The sequence below is a fragment of the Mobula birostris genome, chromosome 11, assembly GCF_030028105.1.
Source record: "Mobula birostris isolate sMobBir1 chromosome 11, sMobBir1.hap1, whole genome shotgun sequence".
Classification (NCBI taxonomy): Eukaryota; Metazoa; Chordata; class Chondrichthyes; order Myliobatiformes; family Myliobatidae; genus Mobula; species Mobula birostris.
Window position 1 is genome coordinate 99,088,717 of NC_092380.1, and position 27,043 is coordinate 99,115,759.

Below are 27,043 nucleotides of genomic sequence, written 5' to 3' on the forward strand. Positions count from 1 at the left end.
TTGAGGTAAACAATGTGCACCCAGGATTCAAGTACAGGTTTAAGGTTCAGAATTAGCCTCAAACATAAGTTGGTGTATAAAGTAACCTGCGCCATTTGGATTCAAGGACCTGGGACACAGACTTACAACTTTGGCCAAACATAAAAGGGAAAAATAGTTCCATTCAGAGATAGTTTGATTCGGTATTCTTGTGGCAAATAGAATCATTGGGTACCTTCTGAAGAGTATTGGCCAGGCATTTGAATAAGAATTCCAGGTTGTATACTGTATATTTTCTCTGATATTAAATGGAAATATTGAACCAATGAACACTGTGCAATCTGTTTTCAACCTCAGGTATTCCACATTAAAGCTGTATGATTTTCTGACAAGGCACATCAGGAACAGAACAAAAAACCCATCAGGAGGAAAATCATCAATATTTAGCAATATTCAATCCTAGAAATGGTTATTAAACTCCAGCATTTAGTAAGCTCTTCCCTCTCAACAGTATTCCACCTTACTCTCCTGAATGCACCAATTCTTTGTTGGAATAAGACAAAAAAAAATGAACATACCTATAAAATTCTTCAAAAGGTCTTCCTTGGGGATCATCTGCCCAGCATTTACATGAGATGTCAATTCAGTTCAGTGCACCTTTCTGATAAGTGTTACCTTTCTTTGCATGAATCACTGAGGCACACACTCAGTGATTCAGGAACAGCTTCTTCCCCTCTGCCATCCAGTTTCTATATGGACATTGAACCCGGAACACTGCCTCACGTTTTAATTGTTTTTAATTCTTTTTTTCTTCAGTCCTACTGAAGGGTCTCGAAACGTCCCATACTTTTTTTCCCATAGATGATGCCTGGCCTGCTCAGTTCCTCCAGCATTTTGTGTGTGTCGCTTGGATTTCCAGCATCTGCAGATTTTCTTTTGTTTTTATTATTTCTGTTTTAGCACAATTTTTTGATTTAACTATTTAACTACTTGCCGTAATTCTTTTTTTCTATATTTATCATGCATTGCATTGTACTGCTGCTGCTAAGTTAACAAATTTCATGACATATGCTGGTAATATTAAACCTTATTCTTATTCTGATGCTGATGAATAGTACTCTTGCCTTTTACAACAACGAAGTCAAGCCACAGACCAGAGATTTATGCATTAAATGTAGTGCTGTCCTGATGACAGGTCACCTTTAAGAAGCTTTCTCTGAAGGATGTAAGAGGTCCCTTGCTGTGTGCAAATCATTCGTCCCATTCCCTTCCAATATGTCAATGGTTACACTTCAGAAGTACTTCGCTGCTTGCCAGTTGCTTTGGGATTATATGACACAATGAAAGTTGTTAATACAAATCAGAGTACTTCTGTCAATCAACTGGGCTCACAGTAGAAACCAATTTAGATGGGCTAGGCTAAAGTATAAGGATCAATTTGCTTACAAATGCACTCTGGATAGTAGCAGCAAGAATATAGACCCAAAGAAATCCTTCATTTTCCTCCTCGAATAACTATAATCTAATTGTTATTGTCTCTATTAAACGCATTAAAAATGTACTGATGTGCACAACTCAAGCTTTCTTCTTCTTCCTCACCACAGGTATTCCTTCAGGATCAAAGGTGATTTGCTTCCATTCCAGTCTGAAGAGAGTGTAATGACATGTTTTAACACGGGGTGTTTAATGGCAATCCATACCGACTTGAGGACCAAAATGACCGAGACCAGCACAGACTTAGACACACATGTACATAGACGCACAGATGCACCTTGGCCCACGTGCCAACACAGACACCGATAAGTGATGGTGGCCACACTCTGGTCCTATCAGCTACCACAACCCCTGACACCACCCCCTCTATTGACATCCTTTGCACTGCACCCTGCATCCTGATAAACTACTGCCCAGTTGTCGCTGAAATCGTGAACATTTTGGATTACTGTAAGCCCTCAACACAAAGAGATATATTTAAAAATAAAGGTATTATCTCTACAGAGGGGGTTCCAAGTTCATTACAATGTAAGGCTGTGATCCAGCTGCAATGGTTCTGATTGGTTGACAGAAGCACTCAGTCAACACACATCAGAGTTGCTGGTGAACGCAGCAGGCAGGCAGCATCTCTAGGAAGAGGTACAGTTGACGTTTCAGGCCGAGACCCTTCGTCAGGACTAACTCCTGACATTAGTCCTGACGAAGGGTCTCGGCCTGAAACGTCAACTGTACCTCTTCCTAGAGATGCTGCCTGCCTGCTGCGTTCACCAGCAACTTTGATGCACGTTGCTTGAATTTCCAGCATCTGCAGAATTCCTGTTGTTTGCGTTTTTAAAAAAGAAGCACTCAGTGTTCAGTGTCAGACACAGACAAGGGTTGCGTACTGTACAGGCATCAATAAATGACATCAGAATGATACAGCTTTCCATACTGCACAGACTGTGTGATTTAATGAGTTCTCTTGGCAATTCGATCCAAAGACCTGAGGTCAAGAGCAAGCTACTGACTGATGACTGACGGCTCCCAGCGCCGACCTTACCCAGCACCTCCGCCGTCTTGTCTGACTTCACCCTGGTCTTATAGTTTCCATCAGTTAATTGCTGCAAAGACTGACACCAGTGTCCCAAGTTCCTATTACAGTCTCTATAATCTTGCCACCAATTCCATTTTCTATTGCCACCATGTCAGACTTAACAACACTGTTCATGGTTTTAAGGTCTTATTTGACATGTAGTTATAATTAGAGTTGAGTAACTGTAAGTAAATATAACTTGGGAGCAGGGGTAAACACAGAAGTTCAAATTTGCTACCTTAGGAGAGCCACACATGCCCCTACACCCTCGAGATTTTTTTTGTTTGAGAGGTGCCCCGTTCCTCACTGTTCTGCACAGCTCCTGTCTTATGCATGATATTATCTTAGATCAAAAAGGACTTGGAGTACGTACTCTACAATGATGCCTCAGAGATACACAGTATGAAGTGACCTTGGCGACAAAGAAACACAATTGCTTTAACTCCTTGTAAATTCACCCTTTAAGTACCTAGTTGAATTTACAAATAGCATTATTTTACAGCTTCCTTAACAGTTATTCACTTCAGGAAAGAAAATCAAAAATCACATTAAAGATCATTGACTGCAATTATACTTACTCAGACTCAACAGACAGAAGACTTAATTCTTCCTCTCCCACTATCCAGTTTCCCAAAGTTTGGAATCAGGGAAGAATGTATGGACCTGACTACACAGCATACTTAACACTGGATGAATTTCAAGGTAAATATCCCATGGACAATTTTCAGCCTCCAACACGAAGCCATCAACTACAGATGTTATATGGGGAGGCAAGTAAAGTCCTAATAGCTCATCTGGTTTCTTAAGGTTGCCATGGTCAGGGGAAGTCGAGGGGATAAGCTCCCAATGGCATGCGTCTGAAATAGCCTCTAACAACCAAGTCCAGCTTCTGGCCTTCACGTCTGGTTTAGCTACTAAGCCTCATAGAGCTGTTTCCACTGACAGGTGAAAGGGCAAAAGCAAGTTACTGGCACCTTAAAACCAGTCACTTTGGGCAGATGGGCTTCGTCAGCCGTAGCTGATAACTCGTCTAGAAGGAAAACTCCAATCTCAAACCTCCGCTGCCTTGTGGCTATGCCCATTCATGGGGAGGGCTTCAGGAGTAAACCCTGTGGAAAAATCCAGAGCTGGAGTCCCCAGGGCACCCCTACGTTGAGTTCAACTCTGACTGGCAACCCCTATGATACCACTCGTGCCAAAATGTATCGGTCTTTGTTCTTCCTTTAGATTCACCCGCTGTGTGGAGAGGAGTAGCCTGCTGACTGGGCAACAGCTTGCTCTCCATACCATACTGCCCTGGTTGCATATCTAGACAGCTAGCATGCAACATCCATGGTCGGCCTCAATACCTCAACAATACAACTACACTTCAACTGAGAGACTCAGCTGCAGCTGTGACAGGAAGGTCAGTGTTCAATGGACACTTGAGAGAGCAGATGCTAGAAGCTGGAGCAACAAATAAGATGGAGGAGCAACTCAGTGTGTCAGGCAGCACTGGTAGAGGGAAGTCAACAGTTGGCATTTTAGATTGAGAACCTTCATCCAAACCCACTTCAGAAACTTGAGCCCAAAACTCTGTTGTAGCACTGTCAGAAATCTTGTTAAATTGAAGCCCTAATCAGAGTGAACAAGAAAGATAACTGAGGAACAGATTATTTCAATCATTATTGTACTGCTGGTTAAGGAAGTCTGCTATGCACAAACTGACTGCTGTTTTTCCAAGATACAATGGTGTCAGTACTTCCAAAGTACTTCGCTGTCCAATACAATAACATGATATCAATTACAAAAATGCTAACTTTCTTTTCCATCTGCTGACAAACTACTTGACCGTGGAAGGTTATTACCCACAGTCCACCCTAGTTTGATTGACACTTGCAGAGGTCATCCAGTCCCCAGTCCATGAGTAACTGAGTCTAGCTACAACACATTAGTGATTTTACATCTCAGATCAGCAGGAGATAATAATCATGGCCATTCCTTCAAAACTCCACAGCAAAAACCTGCAGAGCAAAACAGGCAAAGTTGACCTGTTGAATTAACCTTCAAATTAAATATCTGGCAATAAAGATTAACTTTAAAAACATCTAGATGCCACTGTATAAAGATGTCTGTTCTGCAACTCCAATCATCTTCTTGATCATCAATGAATGTTCACACCACAGCAGGAGGCCATTCAGATCATCATGCCCATGTTAACCAAAGCAGGACTTTGGGAATACAGATCTGACTATAAAGACAGAAAATTTCAAATTTTCTTACCCGCTAGCAATATCATCAGTCCGCAAGTTCTTGCCCAGGACATCTCCGTCACTCATGTATCCAGCTACGTCCATGTTGACACCCTCAAGATCGATCTCATCACCACTCTTGTCGGGAATATCGGAGTGACATACACTGCTGCTGCGTGATGCCAGCTGCCTCCTCAGAGGAGTGGTGTACATATAGCGGCCTGACTCGGGGTGTATATAACGGCTGGCATTGGCCCGTGGAGGATATCCATTTCCCATTGACGGTGCATCTCCCGCCTGGAGGCGAGGACTGGACTGGCCCAGTCGCCATGACAACGGAGTTTGCCTCCCCGTCATGCTGAGTATACTGCGGCCACTGATCTCCGTGGTAACGCTGCTATCAAATGTCGTTTCCAACGTGCTAAAAAGAAAAGGTGAAAGCAACAAAAGTCATTCAATAAAACTTAAGCGGAGCAAAACAAGCTGTTGCCAAAATGGCAGATGAACAAACAATTTACGTTCTTCAGAAAGTGCAAGACAGACATGTTTCTTTCAGCAGTAGGGCACCAATTCCTGCCTTGCTAACACTGATTCACAGTCCAACAAACAGACTCTTTAAGAGGTCCAAAGGCACAAAGAATCCTGTATGATCACAGCAGGGACATCACAGGAAAAGCAAGTGTATAATGCAGAGAATGATGCTCAGCACGAAGTCATAACAACCTAGGTTGAATCTGACAGGGTATTCAGGGGTCATATCACCAACCAGGAGACAGATCAGATATGATAAAAATATCTGAGTTTTTTTTGGGTTGCATAATGTGGTCAAGTTCAAAAGTGATCATTTAAACAATAAACATCAATTATCATGAAGCAAGAGACATTCCATTGGAGCTATCCAAAAAAATTAAATTGGACAGAAGGTACTGCAAACGTGCAGTAGGATTGTCTCCATCTATGGAGAGAGTCCAGGGCAGACACAGTTCAGATTTCAGGTCAATGAGCACATGTCAAAACACATTTCTAATATGAAACATTTATTTTTATTTATTGAGTGATCATTTCTGAACTCCTGGAGAGAAAATAAAACAGAAAGGAGAATACAAAAAAAAATCTGATTTTTTGAAAATCAAAAGCACTGTAGATGCTGGAAATCCAGAACAAAAACTGAAAACACTCAGCAGGTCAGGCAGCAACTGGGTTCTGACAAAGAGGCTCAGACGCAAAATGTTAACTTTATCATTCTCCACGAAGTGCCTGTGTGCTTCTTGCATTTTTTGTTTTAATTCCACCTCATTGTTTTGACCAAATCTTTTTATCCAGACTCCGACAATTGTTCAAACCCAGTTTATATTCAACAAAACGACTCAAACATACAGATTTTACATGCACGAATTACAGCCGATAACCCATCTGATCAAAGCTCTATCCAAGTGCCTTGAAATGCATCTCCACTCAGACACGCTATAGAGTCACATTTCACTCTGCCTCTGGAATTGACTTCTGTCTTGACAATCTTCCCTTGTAGTCAGGAGACTGTGGTTTCAAGCTCCCGTTCAGAGGATTGTCTTTTGGATAAAACATTATGTCAAAGTCCTGTTCACCCATAAAATAGTGCTGGGCAGAACTGAGAATTTTCCTCAAATATCAATCAATAACGGTGCCTTTACCAACAAGCCGAGGATAGAACATCACCATTCCTTTTGCTACTGCTCAGGAACATGTTTTGTGCAGAATGTCTGGCATTTTTGCAAATGTAAAAATGGTGACTACATTTTGAAAGCGCTCATTAGCTGTCAAATGCTGGGGGACATCCTGGGGTTGCAGAAAGTACTATCTAGATGCTAATTCTTTCTTCCTGTTCCACTTTATTTTAAGTGTCTCTAATAGTAGCTCTTTCAAATTGCTGTGCTTACTGTGATAAGATATAATTTGCCTTTTCCTTGAACAGCTACTAAGTTCCACAATTATTCATGTCAGATGCTTATGTTTTATTTAAAATGTCTATTAACAATTTAGTCTGACCACATCTAAGCTCCTGAGCTACTCCAGCAGTCACAGCCTTTCAATTACTTTCCTTGCTAGAGAAAGGAGAGCTGTTTTTGATCTGCATGCAGCACCACTCAGGCAAAGCAATGCTGATGTAATCAGATTCACAGTTGGAGCTCTGAGCTTGCTGCCTGCTTTACTCTTTGCTTCAACACTGTGGGAAACCAAGAGAGGGCACGTGGCTTTGATCAAACCCTTTCACTGAGGGAGCCCGTACCTGTGGGTGATCTGCGTCCCTCGTAGACTGGACATGGTCTCTTCTAAGTTCTGGCGAAGGTCGGCAATGTTCTTGACAGTTCGTAATCTTCGAGTCTCTGGGTCCTCTCCTGTGAAATCAGAAATGGCATTTGACATTTAGCTCTTCCAACCCACTGAAAATCAAAAACTGTGAGACTCAGGAAATTCACTTTGTGCTCCTTTACATTTTCATATCAGAAGTGTCCAATACTGGTTGTGTTTCAAAAATCCCTTAATAAGAAATTCTATTGTTAAAAAGAATCTGCAGGCTTGCAAAATGGTAGCTGTTGGCTTCTCAAATACGGTATCATTCAACAGCACCTTATCTTGAAAACTTATTTCTGATATTTTTAAGAAGTACTGCTACAAACAGCAACTAAAACCCATTTTCATCGTTGCATTTTTTTTGTGTTGAAATATCTTCCAGGGATGTTATTACCATCCATCTTAGGATGTTTCCATATGAGAATACACAGTAGTTGATAAAGGTCTGCAATGCATTGCTAAGGGTAATCAAGGCAGATTCAAGCGGAAGTTGAACGCATCTGAAGGCCCATGGAGAGAGGGCAACTTAGGGGAATCAATGGGATTGCTCGCGTAGAGCATATGAGCCAAATTGCTTTCTTTGATGCTGTAATCATATCCTGGTTCAGTTACAGACTCCTTGCCAATATACAGCATAATGATTAACCAAGACTGCTAGTTAACTGGAGGTTTGGCAATATCTGCCAAGGTAAAGTCAGACCAAGTCACTCCAGTGCACCCAATTGGCCTTGCTTTTTGTACTCTTCTGTTATACCAACATACCAAGAGGGACATCAATGCCAAAAATAGTAGAGACATAAAATATTATGATGTGATGGCACTGGGATTTGATGATCACATATTTTTATTTGGAGATATAGTGCGCAACAGGCCCTTCCAGCCCAACAAGCCTCACTGGCTAGCAACCCACCTGTTTAACGTAATCCTAATCTCAGGATAATTTACAATGACCAATTAACCTACTAACTGGTAGATTGTTGGACTGTGGAAGGAAACTGGAGCACCTGGAAGGAACCCATATGGTTCACGAGGAGAGCGTACAAACTCTTTACAGATGCTCCAGAATTGAACTCCAAAACACCCCTAGCTGTAATAGTGTTGTGCTAACAGCTGTGCTACTGTGGCACCCAATGTTATCAGTGCTTAATCTAATCTAATTGGTTCTAAACTTCCATGGTTGCCTGTTCAGTGTCACTCTGTCAGAGTAATGCCCTTTGTTCCACCCATTCCACATCACTGACCTTCTCTGCTAATGACACAGACCGCTGCAGGAACTCAGTGGATCAGGCAGCACATGCGGAAGGAACTGGACTGTCGGCATTTTGGATCAAGATCCTTCATCTGCTACTGCTAAGTGTCCTTCCCTGTCCACATGAAGGGCCACCCAAAATATCGACTGTCTTCTTCCCCATCATAGCTGCTGCCTGACCTGCTGAGTTCCTCCAACATCTTGTTCTGACTCCGGATTCCAGCATCTGCAATCTCTTGTGTCTCCTCTTGTCTGCTAACAAGATTAATCTGTTTCTCTCTTCCCCAGTTCTGGTGAAAGGTCCCAGACTCGAAATGCTAACTGTTTCTCCTTCCACAAATGCTGTCTGACCAACTGATATTTTCAACATTTTCCCATTGTATTTCAAATTCCAGGTTGTGAATGCCCACAAGAAAATGAATCTCAGGGGAGTACAAGGTGACATATATGTACTTCGATAATAACTTTACTTTGATCTTTGAATATCCAGCATCTACTGTGTTTTTTTCTCAATATTCGTTTCATCGTCATTATCATCATGTGCCATGTAATATGACCATGACTATGTCTATGTCTATGATTGTCACGGCAAATTTTTCTACAGAAATGGTTTGCAACTGCCTTTTCCTGGGCAGTGTCTTTGCAAGACGGGTGACCCAAGCCATTGTCAATACTCTTCGGAGATTGTCTGCCTGGTGTCAATGGTCGCATGACCAGGACTTGAGATATTGTGATAGACACCAGCTGCTCCCACGGCTTCACATGATCCTGACTGGGTGGGCAGGGTAGGCTAAGCAGGTGCTACACCTCGCCCAAGGATGACCTGCAGGCTAGCAAAGGGAAGGAGCACCTTACACCTCCTTTGGTAGAGATGCATTTCCACCCCTGCCATCCCAACACCATTTACTGGTGCTCAGTTAGTCTGAAGCTTCATCAAAAAATAGATGAACGTTATCAAAATATATTCCTGCCATTCTTTAGTTTATCATCTCCTGATGTTAATGACTTTTGTTGAGTAATGAGTCACAGGTTACCAAATGCTTCACCATTCACTATTCTAACATGTGAACTCAGAAACTGAACTATGGTAAGCTATTGGATCATACAGTAGGAGCTATCAGCTCCAAGTTCATCCCTCCCTTTATTCATGCATCTTCCACCAGGGATGAGTAAGCAGCATTGAGAAGAAACGATCCCAGTTAAATTTATTCGCCTTAGTATTTATACATGAAGATTAAAGGAAACATCCCTGCTAATATCCACTCAGGAGTATCCATCCCAGCAACGGAATGGTCCAAGTTGGCATTGTCTTTATATCATACCATTAAAGTAATGGTAACAAAGAATTATCCAACTATCACACTGACAATGCATTATATTTTCAAACTATTAATTCAAGGATTTGCTGGTGCCTTTGCTGAACTGCTGGCCCAATGATACTGAATTAATCATAATTTTTCAACACTAAGAGTTAGAAAGACAGATAATCATTATTACAAATCACAACTAACACAAGAGTGTGTTAAATTACATCCCAATTATGTAGGGTGCTTGTGAGATTGCATACAGAATAGTGAATGCAGATCTGGTCTCCACACCCGTGATGGAGAAAATATGCAACAGATTGACACCTGGGCTGGCTGAGTTGCCACAAGGAAAGATAAAGCAGATTGGGGCTATACCGTCTTAAGTTTATAAGAATGAGAAGCAACCACATTGAAACAAAAGAGCTAGTCATTGACTTCAGGAAGGGGGTAGTGCACATGCGCCTGTCTACTTCAATGGTGTTAAGGTTGACAGGGTTGAGAGTTTTGGGTTCCTATGGGTTAACATCACCAGCAACTAACTATATAGTTCACAGCCAAGCTAACTCATCTATTCTGTTATTGGTTCACTTTGCTCTTCCACAATGCACTGTGTAATGACCTGAGCTGCATAAACAGCATGCAAGACAAGTACTTCACTGTAAATCAGTATATGTGACAATAATAAACTAACTCCAATACCACAAAAAAACACATATATAGTTCTTATCTAGTTGGCCAGCGTAGATGTGAAGTTGACATTACACCTGGGTGATGCATTTAGCACCTGGGATCATAGATTCAAAATAAGGATTTGACTACTTGTGACTGAGAAAGCATTCCTTTAATCAGAAGGTTGTGACTTGTAGAAATTTAAAAAGCAAGAGGACTTACAGACTGAAGGTACAGACTGATAAACTTCTGGGGATCAAGAGAAATCGGACTAATGAAGGCTGAGGTAGAAGGTCAGCCATGATTTTATCGAATGCTGGAGAAGGCACAAGGGGACAAATACCGACTTAGGCTTCTATTCTTAATGTTAATTGGGAATAAACGTAATATGAAAAGGAACTGGCACCTTATCCTATCCTTTTTTAACTTCTAAATTTAGAAACATTCACTAGAACTCCACATGTGAATTTACATGTGCTCTCTCCCTATTCTACACTACAAGGTGCTGATAGCTTTGCACCTTGCATAACCAGTTAACATGAGAATGTTGCATGTATTACTCTGATGAGATTTCTCTCCATCTTTGTTTTTCCCCTGGAACTCCTCAGAGTTCCAGGTTTTATCCCTGACTACCACTGAGAAAGCCAATCTTAGCCTGGCTTTGGAATCGAGCCTATGACCTGCAGGAACAGTTTTTTCCCCTTGTCTATCTATTCTTTTTAATATCTTAAACAACTGTTATTATATCTCTCTCTCTAATCTTTTAAACATAGCTCTGCTTAACTGAACTCTATTGGGTACAAGTTGATCCTCATAATTTAACCCTTGGGAAATCAGGTTTCACTGGTAAATCTATACTGCGCCTCTTTTAATGACATGTTAGGGGAGATATGTGGTCCAAAGTGATGCACAGTGGCTGAAGCATAAGTTCTACTTCATAATGTTTTAGTCTTCTGTATGTAAAGGCCAATCTCCCATTTGACCACTTTATTTTACTAATGTAAATGAGCTCTGAAGTCTCTTAATCCTCACAACTGAATCGAGTTTCTAAACCCCTCTGCTGAACTAAATGCCAGTCAGCTTTGATCAAACATTTGTTGTGCATCAAAGATCATTGATCCACCTTTGATTTCCAGCAGTAGTGTACTTACTGTTGAGGTTCTGATAAACATCTAACATCGTCAGTAGAGTCTGCTCATTGACTTGAGCAATGCCTTCCCACACGCATGTGTGCTGAACGTGCACCTGACACAATTCGTTACTTCGACCCAAAGGCATGTTTCTCTCTCGAGCGGTCTGGCTTAATCCTAGTTTAGTCCGCTGCTCCTGTGCCTTGCTTTTCAATCCACACAATGCAGGAATTTTGCTTACTCTGGAACCAGGTCTGCCTCGGCCTAAGTATCCGCCCTCGGAACCAAGCGCCTTCCGTAAAATCTTGGATGGGTTCAGCTGTGTGGAAGAGGTTGCTGACTTCCCATTCACTCCTCCACTTGATTTAAAATACAGCTTTGATTCCTTCTTGGCTTGGCTGTAACTCCAAGATAGCAGAGGGCTGCTTCTGTATTTTGCCCCATATACTTGAGGGTTTTTAGACATATAAAAGTGACTTGCATCACTGGGTTGATCCATTTTCTGAAAAACAATATAGCTTCCTCTTCTTTCTTCCAATCACTTGTCTAGGTCGAAGGCTGGCTTCTGCGACTTGAGATAGATACTTAAAACTGTTGAATACCGAACAACCCACATTGAGTGTGCCTCTGCTCTTAGAAAAAGTTCTCGTGTGCAATGAAACTAAGCACTGCTTTTCAGATTGCAACTGGGGGCAAGAGCGATCTTTCCCCACTGTCTCCAGATCAAGCTGAAGGCAGCAACAACTTTTCAGCTGGTTCTGCGGATTTGCTTGGAAGTGATTGGTCTCTTTCTCTGGGTCTTTTTTAAGCTGGTATTTAAAATGACCGATGGTAAAAAAAATCCCTGTTGTGTGCTTGGTTTAGACATACAAGAGGACAACTTATTGACAAAACTTTGGTGATTACTGAAGACGGCTTTGAATCCTCACACCGCTTAATATTCATCTGGTGTTTCTCTTTATCATAGTTTTATTTGTCTTTCTCTAAAGAACTGCCATGGCACAAACAGCTAGAAACGACACAATAAGAGCTGGCCAAAGCCCAGACTACAAAACACCCATTCACTACCTTTGATGCACTGGATCCTGCTCTATTGAGGCATCTATGGCCACAGCTTTCATTGTATCTTCCCCACTTTCTGCAAACCCCAACCCCCACCTTTCAAACACAGAGAAAAAGAGACACGGAAAATATCTTTTCCCTATCATAGAACTGGATTTCCGTCATCAGCAACTGTACAGAGATCATGGTGTAGTTAGTTTCCCCAGTAAAACTGGGTCGGACTATTTACTGGGTCATTTTGGAGCTAAGAGGTATTTGTTTGTGGGCGTATTAACTTGTCTAGCGTTTGAGCCACAGCATGCATTAACTTCAGCTGGACTGCCCCCAACTAAAAAAAGTGGGAGAAAATGTCAATTTTGCAATGGTTGAATCAAGTCAATAAAGGTTACCAGAGGCAAAAATAAAATCTATTCGAGATTCACAAAAAAGAACTGTAATTTGCAAATGGTAATGCAGTTTTCAAAATCTACTAACTCCAACTGCCCTTACATCCATTATACCTTTCATACAGGATTTCTTCAAAACTGAAGAAAACCAAAATAAATGGAAAGAAATTCGAGAGCAGTATAATTCAGTTATTCTTTTCTGAGCCTAACAAGTAGAGAAGGCAGATATCAAAGTGTCCGAAGTATAATTGGGTTTGTCATATTCTGTTTAAAGGCACATTAGACAAAATTCCAATTCCAAGTGTTTAAATGCTAAAAAAAATTACACAATAATGGGTTTTAACATTGCTAGAGCCATGAATTCATTTATTACTGAATGCGGACACAGAGGTTTCCAGAAACAGAACCCTGGCCCGGTCAGTGTATTGTTAGTTTTGCTGACAGTAAACACTGGCATCTTTACTGAAGCCTTTTCCCCATCAAAACTTCAAATGTGGTGTTGTTCTACTGATGTAGAAGCCAAACTGAAGAGGGGGAGGGGTTTCTCATTGAATTACAATTGACAAAGGCATGAGGGGAAAACAAAACATGACTCAACAACTGAAGGTCCCGTCAAGTACTCATTATGAACACCCAGCTTCTGGCAGAAACTAGAGCAGGACCTGAATGTACTGACTGGAAGGGCAAAGAAGCAGACTCAATGACAGCACTCAAAAAGCCATAAGAGAACAAGTTTAATTGCAAATCAATTAAACTGAATAAATTTATGAAACAAATCAATTGAATTGAATAAATCTATGAATTGAATTAAACTGAATAAATCTATGAAACAAATCAATTGAATTGAATAAATCAATGTTGAATTACAAATCACTATGAGTGAACAATAACTGAATGAATTGTGGTAAAACTGAGGCTCAGGATGAGACCCTGTGGAGAGCTATGGCCCAGGTGCAAGTCAATGGGACGAGGCAGATCAATAGTTTGGTGTGTCCTAGATGGGCTGAAGGGCCTGTTTCTATACTGAAGTGCACTATGATTCTATAACTCAATGATAGCTTTGTTTCTTAACTTGAACCAATCCTATACTTGACCTGCCAAAGACATCTGTCTCTTGCGTTATAACTTCTTTCTTAATTGGCTTTGCTATCCCCCCTTTTCCCCTTTCCCTTGTCTGCACACTCTATCATTGAGTAATAAGTGCCTTGTCTATCCCCTTTTGAAGCTCATTTCACTTATCACAATTATATCATGGATATCGCAGCCCACCAACCTTAAATACACTACACTTTGTGTATTTACAGTGGCATGAAAAAGTTTGGGCGCCCTGGTCAAAATCTCTGTTACTGTGAATAGTTAAGGGAGTAGAAGAGGAACTGATCTCCAAAAGGCATAAAGTTAAAGAAGAAACATTCTTTTCAACATTTTAAGCAAGATTAGTGTATTATTTTTGTTTTGTACAATTTAAGAGTGGAAAAAAGGAAAGGAGCACCAGGCAAAAGTTTGGGCACCCCAAGAGATTTGAGCTCTCAGATAACTTTTACCAAAGTCTCAGACCTTAATTAGCTTGTTAGGGCTATGGCTTGTTCACAGTCATCGTTAGGAAAGGCCAGGTGATGTAAATTTCAAAGCTTTATAAATACCCTGACTCCTCAAACCTTGTCCCAATAATCAGCAGCCATAGGCTCCTCTAAGTAGCTTCCTAGCACTCTGAAGATTAAACTAAATAATGCCCACAAAGCAGGAGAAGGCTATAAGAAGATAGCAAAGTGTTTTCAGGTAGCCATTTCCTCAGTTTGTAATGTAATTAAGACATTGCAGTTAACAGGAACGGTGGAGGTCAAGTTGAGGTCTGGAAGACCAAGAAAACTTTCCAAGAGAACTGCTCACAGGATTGCTAGAAAGGCAAATCAAAACCCCTGTTTGCCTGCAAAAGACCTTCAGGAAGATTTAGCAGACTCTGGAGTGGTGGTGCATTTTTCTACTGTGCAGCGATACCTGCACAAATATGACCTTCATAGAACAGTCATCAGAAGAAAACCTTTCCTGCGTCCTCACCACAAAATTCAGCATCAGAAGTTTGCAAAGGAACATCTAAACAAGCCTGATGCATTTTGGAAACAAGTCCTGTGGACTGATGAAGTTAAAATAGAACTTTTTGGCTGCAATGATCAAAGGTATGTTTGGAGAACTTCATGAAAAGAACACTCTCCAACTGTTAAGCACGGGGGTGGATTGATCATGCTTTGGGTTTATGTTGCAGCCAGTGGCATGAGGAAGATTTCACTGGTAGAGGAAAGAATGAGTTCAATTAAATCCAGCAAATTCTGGATGCCATCATCACCGTCTGTAAAAAAGCTGAAGGTGAAAAGAGGTTGGCTTCTACAACAGGATAATGATTCTAAACACATCTCAAAATCCACAATGGACTACCTCAAGAGGCGCAAGCTGAAGGTTTTGCCATGGTCCTCACAGTCCCCCGACCTAAACATCATCGAAAATCTGTGGATAGACCTCAAAAGAGCAGTGCATGCAAGACGGCCCAAAACTCTCACAGAACTAGAAGCCTTTTGCAAGGAATAATGGGCAAAAATCCCCCAAGCAAGCATTGAAAGACTTTTAGCTGGCTACAGAAAGCGTTTACAAGCTGTGATACTTGCCAAAGGGGGTGTTACTAAGTACTGATCATGCAGGGTGCCCAAACATTTGCTTCGGGCCCTTTTCCTTTTTTGTTATTTTGAAACTGTGAAAGATGGAAATAAAAGTTAAGAAGGCATATGGTGTATTGGCCTTCATCAATCGTGGAATTGAATTTAGGAGCCAAGAGGCAATGTTGCAGCTATATAGGACCCTGGTCAGACCCCACTTGAAGTACTGTGCTCAGTTCTGGTCGCCTCACTACAGGAAGGATGTGGAAACCATAGAAAGAGTGCAGAGGAGATTTGCAAGGATGTTGCCTGGATAGGGGAGCATGCCTTATGAGAATAGGTTGAGTGATGTCGGCCTTTTCTCCTTGGAGCGATGGAGGATGAGAGGTGACCTGATAGAGGTGTTTAAGATAATGAGAGGCATTGATCATGTGGATAGTCAGAGGCTTTTTCCCAGGGCTGAAATGGTTGCCACAAGAGGACGCAGCAGGCCAGGCAGCATCTCTAGGAAGAAGTATAGTCGACGTTTCAGGCTGAGACCCTCTTCCTAGAGATGCTGCCTTGCCTGCTGCATTCACCAGCAACTTTGATGTGTGTTGCTTGAATTTCCAGCATCTGCAGAATTCCTGTTGTTTGCGCCACAAGAGGACACAGGTTTAAGGTTCTGGGGAGTAGGTACAGAGGAGATGTCAGGGGTAAGTTTTTTACTCAGAGTGGAGAGTGCATGGAAGGGGCTGCCGGCAACGGTGGTGGAGTCGGATACGATAGGGTCTTTTAAGAGACTTTTGAATAGGTACATGGAGCTTAGAAAAATAGAGGGCTATAGGTAAGCCTAGTAATTTCTAATGTAGGGACATGTTCAGCACAACTTTGTGGGCCGAAGGGCCTGTATTATGCTGTAGGGTTTCTATGTAAAAAAAGTAATCTTGCTTAAAATATTAAAGAAATATGTCATCTTTAACTTTGTCTTTTGGAAATCAGTTCATCTTTTACTCGCTTAGCTATTCACAGTAAATAGAAATTTTGACCAGGGGTGCCCAAACTTTTGCATGCCACTGTATATTTATACACTTTTTATTCCTCATAGTCTTGATCTAAATCTATCTAATGCTGCATACTTTACTCCCTATAACTACAATTTTCATTTCCATTATGCACTTTACTGCTTTTTCTATTACTATATCATGGTATGACCACTCTGCTAATTCCATTTTAATATCTCCCCAGTCACACAAGAGAACATCCCCATTAAGACATTGGCATGTTAAAGAAGCTGCAGTCATCGTGAGCAGTTGTTTGTTGGTGAGGCAGCATAAGGTTTAAAAAGAGCTTGGGATGTTTCAGGAATTTTTCGTGGGCTGCAATCATCACAAGCAGTTATTTGTTGGTGAGGCAGCGTGAGATTGAAAAAGAGCTTGGGCCTTTCGGAACTTTTCAGCCAGCTGCAATCATAACAATTTCTTAGGCACTCGGTTGGCAGCATTAAAGAGAAGCAAAGTGTAAGCAGAGAAGCCATTGTTAGAGTGGATAGTGTTAGAGTGGTCAGGCTCTGGCTCGACAGGTTTGGGTGAGAACAGTCGCAGACTAAAAGCTGATTTATACTTGTGCGTCAAATGGACGCTGTAGCCTATGCAAGTGGCCTACGCGCGTTGTGAGCATTTATACTTGTGCATTGATGTGTCTGTGTCGCTCTGCAATTCCGGCACGTCACGCATGTGCACACACCTGCCCGTGCAAGGCTTCATGGTCATGGTAGTCTTTCTCGGGGTAAACAAGTTTAAAGCGAGCGTCTTTTCTCGTAAAAGCGAAATGTGTCCTCCATAATTTCGGAAGTCTGTAAAGCTTTATGGAAAGCATTGCAGCTAGAGTTCCTTCCCTGCCCTTCAGTCGCCCAATGGGAAGCTATTGCAGCGCAGGAGGAAATGCGATGTTACCAAGCGGACCAATCACAGTTGTTGCGGTCTGCATTGCCGCGATGCGTAGTTACATTTTGGGAGAGGTGCGTGTCAGGCTACGGCATAGGGATCCGCGTAGGCTCTGCGTAGGGTTCACGGTGATGCCGTAACTACGGCGTCGATTTGATACAGAAGTATAAATCAGCCTTAACACTTAAGCTTGAGAAGTTAGAGGTATAACAAGTGTAGGCAGGATGGTAGTTAAGGCAGTAGATTGCTCCTCCTATAAGACCATAAGACAAAGGAGCAGAAGTTGGCCATTCGGCCCATCGAGTCTGCTCTGCCATTTTATCATAAGCTGATCCATTCTCCCATTTAGTCCCACTCCCCCGCCTTCTCATTATAACCTTTGATTCCCTGCCTACTCAGATACCTATCAATCTCTGCCTTAAATACACCCAATGACTTGGCTTCCACTGCTGCCCGTGGCAACAAATTCCATAGATTCACCACCCTCTGACTAAAAAAATTTGCATTTCTGTTCTGAATGGGTGCCCTTCAATCCTTAAGTCATGCCCTCTCATACTAGACTCCCCCATCATGGGAAACAACTTTGCCACATCCACTCTGTCCATGCCTTTCAACATTCGAAATGTTTCTGAGGTCTCCCCTCATTCTTCTAAACTCCAGGGAATACAGTCCAAGAGCGGACAAATGTTCCTTATATGTTAACCCTTCCATTCCCGGAATCATTCTAGTGAATCTTCTCTGTACCTTCTCCAATGTCAGCACATCCTTTCTTAAATAAGGAGAACAAAACTGCCCACAGTACTCCAAGTGAGGTCTCACCAGTGCTTTACAGAGCCTCAACATCACATCCCTGCTGCTATACTCTATTCCTCTAGAAATGATCTACAAGATGAGTGACTGCAATGTTCTCCTTCATGACTATATCTGTGGGAAGTTTATCCACCTTCAACTCTTCAGTGACAAGGTCAAGGAACTGGAACTGGAGCTGATGTATCCAGGATCACTCAGGAAACTGAAAACCTCACAGATGAAACTTTTACTAAAGTGCTCACACCAAGAGAGCGGGCTTCAGTTAGTACAATAGATGGGTGACCACCAGGAGAAGTAAGTATATGGTTCCTCTCTGGCCATTCCCACAGCAACAAGTATACTCCTTTGAATAATGCGGGGGGGGGGGGTGGAGAATGACCTATCAGGGCCTAGCAGTAGTAGCCAGGCCAGTACATTGTGGCTGGCTTTGAGGGAAGGGTAAAGTCAAACAATGCGATAGTGATAGAATACTTGAGAGTTAGGAATTGGACAGGAGAGTCGGTGGTCATGAAAGAGACACCAGGATTGTGTATAGCCTCCCAGGTGCTAGGATCCAAGATGGCTCAGATTTGTTGCAGAAGGTTCTCAAAAGGGAGGGTGAAGAGCAAGAGGTCATGTTGCACACTGCACCAATGACATAGGTAGAAAGGGGGGAAGAGGTCCTACGCAGTGAGTATAGGGAATTAGGGAAGAGGCTAAAGAGCAAGAACTCCAAGGGAACAATCTCTGGATTACTCCCAGTACCATGTGCTGGTCAGGGCAGGAATAAGATGATATTTTAATGCAGGAGTGGCAAAGGAACTACTGCAGGGGACAGTGTTTCAGATTTCTGGATCATTGGGATCTCTTCTGGGGAATTACGACCCTGTACAAAAGGGGATGGGTTACATCTGAACCCGATGGGGAGCAACATCCTTGTGGGCTGGTGTGCTAGAGTTGTTGGGCAAGATTTAACTTAAACTGGCTGGGAACTGGAGTGATAGGGCTGGGGATTGGGCAACTGGTGTACAAGTCGATGCAGTGTGTAGTGAGGCTGTGAGGACGAACAATCACGGGGGCAAAATGGAAGAGGGTGTTGAATACAAGACTGAAGGTGTTATACTTGAATGCATCCAGTGTACGAAAAAAGGTAGATGATCTTGTAGAGATTCGCAGGTATAACTTTGTGGGCATCACTGAATCATGGCTGAAAAAGATCATAGTTGGGAGCTTAACATCCAAGGATACACATTGTATTGTAAGGACAGACAGGTAGGCAGAGGGAGTGGGGTGGATTTGCCGGTAAAAAAATTAAATAAAATCCTTAGAAAGAAGTAACATGGGACCGGAAGATGTAGAATCTTTGTGGTAGAGTTAAGAAACTACAAGGATAAAAAGACCCTGATGGGAGTTATATACAGGCCTCTGAACTATAGGCTGGATGCAGGATATAAATTACAATGGGAAATGGAAAAGACATGTAAAAATGGCAATATTACAATAGTAAGGGGGAACCTCCCTGCTCCTGTACTCGAATCCTCTCGCTATAAATGCCAGCATACCATTTGCCTTTTTCATCACCTGCTGTACCTGCATGCCCACTTTCAATGACTGGTGTACAATGACACCCAGGTCTCATTGCACCTCCCCTTTTCCTAATCAGCCACCATTCAGATAATAATCTGAATGGTTGGTGCTGGACCCCAAGAGAGGGAATTTGCAGAGTGCTTTTTAGAGCAGCTTGTGGTTGTGCAATAGGGAAAAGCCAATTCTGAACTGGGAGTTGAATAATGAACCTGATTTGATTAGGGAGCTTAACATAAAGGAACCATTAGGAGGTAGTGATCATAATATGATAGAATTCACCCTGCTGTTTGAGAGGGAGAAGATAAAGTCAGATTTATCACTATTGCAGTGGAGTCAATGGAATTACAGAGGCATGAGAGAGGAGCTGGCTAAAGTTGATTAGAAGGGGATACTATCAGAGATGACAGCAGATCAGCAATGGTTGGAGTTTCTGGGGGCAATCTGGAAGGGGCAGAATAGATACATTCCAGAGATGAACAAGTATTCTAAAGGGAGGATGAGGCAACCACAGCTGACAAGGTAACTCAAAGACAGCATAAAAGGAAAAGAGAGGACATATACTATAGCAAACATTAGTGAAAAGTTAGAGTATTGGGAAGCTTTTAAAACCAACAAAAGGCAACTTAAAAAAGCCATAAGGAGTGAAAAGACGAAATATGAAGACAAGTTAGCCAATAATATAAAAGAAGATACAAATTTTTTTTCAGAGAGATAAAGAGTAAAAGAGAGGCGAGAGTGGATATCAGACCGCTGGAAAATGATGCTATAGACGTAGTAATGGAGGACAAAAACTGGTAAACAATTTTGTATCAGTCTTCACTGTGGAAGACACTAGCAGAATGCCAGACAGCAGAAGTGAGTGCAATTGTTATTACTAAGGAGAAGGTGCTTGGGCATCTGAAAGGTTTGAAGGTTGATAAGTTACTGAACCAGACGAATTACATCCCAGGGTTCTGAAAGAGGTAGCTGAAGGGATTGTTGAGGCATTGGTAATGATCTTTCAAGAATCACTAGGTTCTGGAATGCTTCCGGAGCACTGGAAAATTTGAAATGTCACCTCACTCTTTAAGAAGGGATAGAGGCAGAAGAAAGGAAGTTTTAGGCCAGTTGGCCAGTTAACCTGACTTCAGTGGTTGGCAAGATGTTGGTATCTATTATTAAGGATGAGTTTTCGGGGTACATGAAGGAACATAAAGTGAAATCTTGCCTAACAAATGTGTTGGAATGCTTTGAGGAAATAACAAGCATGAGAGTCAGTGGATGTTGATTATTTGGAATTTCAGAAGGCCTTTGTCATGAGGCTGCTTAAATAGATAAGAACCCATGGTATTACAGGAAAGATATTAGCATAGGTAGAAAATTGGCTGACTGGCAGAAGGCAAAGAGTGGGAATAAAGAGGGCTTATTCTGGTAGCCTGCCAGTGACTAGTGCTGTTCCACAGGGGTCAGTATTGAGACCACTTCTTTGTACATTATATGGCAATGATTTGGATGATGGAATTCAGGGATTTTTGAACAAGTTTGCCAAGAATACAAAGATAGGTGGAGGGGCAGGTAGTTCTGAGGAAGCAGGGAGTCTACAGAAGGATTTAGATCGGGAGAATGTGCAAAGAAGTGACATAGTTTCGGGAGGTGTATGGTTTGCTGGCTGGTGGTATAGTAACATCAGCACTGGACTTCGAGGGGAGCAGTCATGGGTTCGAATCCGGCCAGCTCCTTGCATGCATTCCATCTGAGCTGGGCTGAGTGTCGTTAAAAAAAAACGACAAAATGCTAATGAAGCAGCAAGGTTGCTGCCCGATGTGCCACAAGGCACGGGGAGGAATAACAATGATAACAAGTGTTCGGTCATGGAGATTATTGTCGAAACAGGGAGAAAATTGCCTAAGCTGGGCTCTGGCCCAAAACGTTGACTGATCTTTTCCACAGATGCTGCCCGACCTGCTGAGTTCCTCCAGCGTGTTGTGAGTGTTGCTTTGACCCCAGCATCTGCAGAGTATTGTGTTTACCTTCACTAGGGCGGCTAAGGGTTAAGTGGCAGCTCACCACCACCCTTTCAAGTTAATTAAAGGGAAGGGTAATTATATGCATAGCCACACCCACAGAAATCTGTGAAATATTTGAGGAATATTTGTGAAATGTGAGGAAAATATTTCACTTAGAAATAAAATGCATGTTTCAATGATCATCAGTAAAATCTCCTGGTTCTCAATCTCAAACTACCGTTTAAAAAATATAATCTGGCAGAGTTAGATTTTAGTTTGATGCGGTAATATTTGCTAAAAAGTTGCCCGATTAGCAAGAATTTTATTTTCATTAGTCGATACTATTCCTAAGATGACATATCCCCAAAATATCAACAGTCTTCCTTTGGTTACTGGCCTTGAATTCTACTCCTGCTGCTGTCCATAAGGAGTTTGTACGTTCTCCCCTTAACCGTGTGGGTTTCCTCCCACAGTCCAAAGATGTAGGTTAATCGGTCATTGTAAACTGTCCCATGATTAGGCTAGGGTTAAATCTGGGGTTGCTGGGCACTGTGGCTCAAAGGGCCGTTGGGCCTATTCCACACTGTACCTCGATAAATAAACAAACTCCAACTGTGAGCTGCCAGCTTACATGATAAATGCAATAGTTTCAACTACTAATTTACTTTAAACATTGAATCAATATATAAATTATAATACAGAACAAAGATTATTTAGCTCAGCTGAAGGCAGGCTTGATCTGCTGTCGTGCCTCGACTGAACGCTGGGGAATTGCAGTACACAGATACACCATGAACTCTGACCTTGTTTCCAATTCATTGCGATGCTCAATAGTGTGATATTTGTTTTAATTAACCAAGCCCTTGGGAAGAATGCAAGGTAGATAAACAGGACGATGCAAACGGAGTAAGAATCTGCTTAAAAATGATTGGAGCAGATGGAAGTCAGAACTTGCTGCACCAGGATAGCACCAGTTTCATTCCATAGCTTTTTCCTTGTATAATGATATTCACATGAAAGGCAGTAGAAGTGTCACAACTGGCATCAGAAAGTCAGAAATGAAGGAGAAATAAGAGGAAAGTAGACATTTCCCCAACCTTGTAAGGCACTGGAAGTATCTATCTAGCCCCATTCAGACAATGTGAATGGTATCAAAGTGGTCATCTGAATTGCAATCCAAAAAAATCATACAAATTATTCAGATTTGTCCAAAACCCTCTATGATATCAGAGGAATATTGTGGGAAGAATTTATACAATTACCTAAATCTGAAATTTAACAAGACAGATCACCAATGTGACTATGAAAGCACTGAGTTCTGAAAGTCCATCTGGTTCACTAATGTCCTTTCGGCAAGGAAACCTGACTTCAAGATTCAAGGTTCAAGATAGTTTAATGTCATTTCCTGAACATAAATGTACAGGAGAACAAAATAATTGTTACTTCTGATCCAATGCAGCACAAATAAAACAGAAAATAACACAATAATATTGATATAAAGAATAAATGAAAGACAGAAACCAATTTATAAAAACACAAGAAACAGAGTGGGTAAATATGAGATCTGACAGGCTTACTGTTTAAGAAGGAGGCACACCATCATTTTCTCAATGATGATCTGTGATATCATATGTCATCGGAACAGACTTAGGCAGCTCAGCCTATCAAGCCTGCTCCGCAATTCGATCATGGCTGATTTATTTTCCCTCTTATCCCTGTTCTACTGCCTTCTCCCCAAATTCTTGACACGCTTGTTAATAAAGAACCTATCAACCTCCACTTTAATATTTCCAATGACTTGGTCTCCATAGTCCAGCTGTGGCAATGAGTAACTCAGATTTGCCACCAGCTGGCTAAATAAATTCCTCCTCATCTGTGTTCTGAAGGGACATCCTTGTATTCTGAGAATGTGCTCTCTGGTCTAGACTCTCCCACTATAGGAAACATCCCGTCCACATACACTCTATCATGGCCTTTCAATATTTGGTAAGTTTTAGTGAGATCCCTCCTCATTCTTCTAAACTCTAGTTAGCACAGGCCCAGATGCAGTTCACCCTTTCATTCCCGGGATCATTCTTGTGAACCTCCTCTGGACCCTCTCCAATGCCAACACAACTTTTCTTAGAAAAGAGGCCCAAAACTGCACACCATATTCGAAGTGTGGTCTGACCAATGCCTTATAAAACCTTGAATGAATTAAAAGAAAGTTTGACTGCATAAACAAAAGAGTTGGAACTAGGTAGCAAGTGCTTTTGGTGGGCAATGAAAAGCGAAAAAATGAGGATAAAAGATGTTATTTCAGCTCATCATTCTACAATGTGTTGTCTTGAATAAAATTCAGATTTGTTCAATACCAAATCTGGCCAACAAAAACCTTCAACACAACGCACTGGCAACATTAGTTGTTACACATTTTATTGCAAGTACACTGTAAGACTCTGCAGTAAAATCATTGCTTATTACTTTTGTCTTGAGGAGCTTCTGGTATGAGGTGCTGGTACCAAATACCAACACACTTCAGAGGTGCTCTGCAAATACATGGACCTTAGAAAAATAGAGGGCCATGGGTAACCCTGGGTAATTTCTAAGGTAAGGACATGTTCGGCACAGCTTTGTGGGCCGAAGGGCCTGTATTGTGCTGTAGGTTTTCTATGTTTCTAGATAATGTTACTCACCCAACAACTTCATTTCCAATCTCAAAATGACAACTGCAAATGAGAACAGCTTTAAGAAACAGGAAAGGGGTTTCCTTTTCAAATTAGTATGGAACAGCAGAAATCGCAAATGAAGTCAAAAAAAAGACAAAAGTACAGTATAAAAAAATTTTCTAAGGACTGGGTTTATGACGTAAAATACACTTGATTCAGTTAAACAAAAATTGAGAAACTTGTCAACTCAAGCTTAAATTCCTTCACTTAACACAATCAGTGCAGGAAGGGTGAACAGAGCATCTCCACTGCTAAGACAGGTCTTATTCGATGGAGACTCTGAGAAACTGCAAAGTACTTATGATAACAGTCAACCAAAAGGATAAGCTATCAGCTTCAAGCCTCCTATACATCAGTTTTTTTTCAAATGTATGAATCAAAATCTCCAAGTTATTGGTTATGACAGTGGATGCGTGCTTGCATAATACTGCAAAGATTCTAAGATAAAACTGCAAGTTCAGAAGCTTCATGGGTTTACATTTAACACTGGATCTCTGGTTAATGTGAAAAGCTGGATTTACTCACCAGGCAGATCTTCGATGCAGGTTTGTCCATTTTTGCTGTACAGAACGGTATCCATGTTCACTCCCCCTGTACCAGATTCAGTCATTACATTTCCTTCATTGTCTGTCTGTGACCTAAAAAACAAGGCACAGCAAACATAAACCTGCTTTTATGGAGTGAAGAGCGGACTGTCTGCATAATTGATTGGTCCCTCATGAAGTAATCGTACAGGAACAGGAAAATGCACTGAACCATAGGTAAATCTGTTGCTAGCACGCAAAGTCAGTCGGCACAGTACAATTCATATCATTTCACTTTATGGAGAGAATAGATTTTATAGTTCAAAGGCAGAAAAGTCAAAACAATGCAACTTGAAAATAATACCCAATACACCAGTTATGCTAACCTAAGTTGATTATGTTTCTATTCCAGTTGCTTTTCCCTTTACCTTTCTGCAGCCTCTTTTATAACCATTTCATATCTTCTGTGTATGTGGAAGGGAATGATAATTGTGAATGGACTCTTACCAAACCTCCCTCTGCACCTGACCCACTATTGCTCTATGCTTTCCTGACTGCTTCTTTTTTTTCCTTCCCATGTAGCGTCTCTTTATCTGTCTTTGCCAGTAGAAAGGAAAATAATGAGGTCAGGAGAGCCAGCTGCAGAGAGGACTGGGAGCCACTCCAAACAGGTTACTCACTGCATGAGAACAGAGCAACAATCGGAGCAGCACGCAGCCTTGGCAAAGTGACTTGGGAGAGGAAGAGTGTTATTTCAAGTGCTCACGTCGCAGTACAAAGAGGTTTCCAGGCAAGGTAAATTAATGGTACTTTGGATATTTTCTTGACAGCTTTATCCTCTGAGAGCACCTCCTCAAACACTGACTCCTATCACCTGTGGAAGGACAAAGTCAGTAGGCTAATGGAAGCCCACCACCATGAAGATGCCCTCCACCTCACACAACATCCAGATATAGGAATACATTGTTGCTCCTTCATCATTCTGGGTCTAAATTCGGGAACTCCCTACTCAACAACACTGTGAGAGTACCTTCACCATTCAGGCTACAGCAGATTCGAGATACAGCAGGCGGGTTCTTTTGAACCCTTTGTCACTGAAGGAATTGATGAGTGGCTTGTTTCTTTTTAAAATTTGATCCTCTCTACCCAAGGTTACTAAACCGAAAGTAGTTTCCGAGATTCAGATGGAGATCATGCTGTCTCTGGAACTGGTAATTGGAGAAAGGTTCCTTGAATGGACATATGCATTATGCTTTACAAAGAGTGGGCAGCTAACCAATGGACTTTGAAATTCTTATTGGTGGTGTTCCCTCAGACTGACAATGTTCATGTTACCGGACCAGCTTAGGGAGGCCTAGATAATCAGAGTTTGATGTTGAAGTTTGAACCCACCATGGACACATTTAATTATTAATAACTGGGGAATCCAAACATAAATAATCAAAGAAATAGTTCTGGCATGAAAAGTTAGTTGATAGGGTTCTTAAGTAAGTGTATTGTGTGTTGGTCTTCATTAGCTGGGGGGCTGAGTTCAAGAGCCACAAGGTAATGTTACAGCTCTATAAAACACTGATTAGACTACACATGGGATATCATAACACAAGAAAGTCTGCAGGTGCTGGACAGGATCTCAGCCTGAAAAGTCAACTTTTTATTCTTTTCCATAGATGCTGCCTGACCTGTTGAGTTCCTCCAGCACTTTGGTGTGCTAATTTGGAATATCGTGTTCAATTCTGATTGTCTCTTTATAGGAAGGATGTGAAAACTTTAGAGAGGGTGCAGAAGAGATTGATCAGGATGCAGCCTGGAGATTAGAGAGTACGTCTTATAAGGATAGGTTTGGCAAGCAAGGGCTTTTCTCTTTGGAGCTAAGCAGGATCAGAGGTGACTTGATAAATGTGTACAAGATGATGAGAGGCATAGGTCGAGTGGATAGCAGGAGACTTTTTCCCAGGGCAGAAATGTCT

General features: G+C 41.7%; 1 protein-coding gene across 9 annotated transcripts in view; it reads right to left on the reverse strand.

Moving 5' to 3' along the window:
* Positions 1 to 27,043, reverse strand: part of nav2a (neuron navigator 2a) — a 523,153-nt gene that overhangs the window by 261,144 nt on the left and 234,966 nt on the right. For all 9 annotated transcript variants that reach the window (XM_072272755.1, XM_072272756.1, XM_072272754.1 and 6 more), the window contains 3 exons: positions 25,078 to 25,190; positions 7,043 to 7,151; positions 4,808 to 5,197 (listed from right to left, as the gene is read on the reverse strand). In XM_072272755.1, the coding sequence (XP_072128856.1) occupies positions 4,808 to 5,197; positions 7,043 to 7,151; positions 25,078 to 25,190 (612 nt within the window). The remainder of the gene's footprint in view (positions 1 to 4,807; positions 5,198 to 7,042; positions 7,152 to 25,077; positions 25,191 to 27,043) is intronic.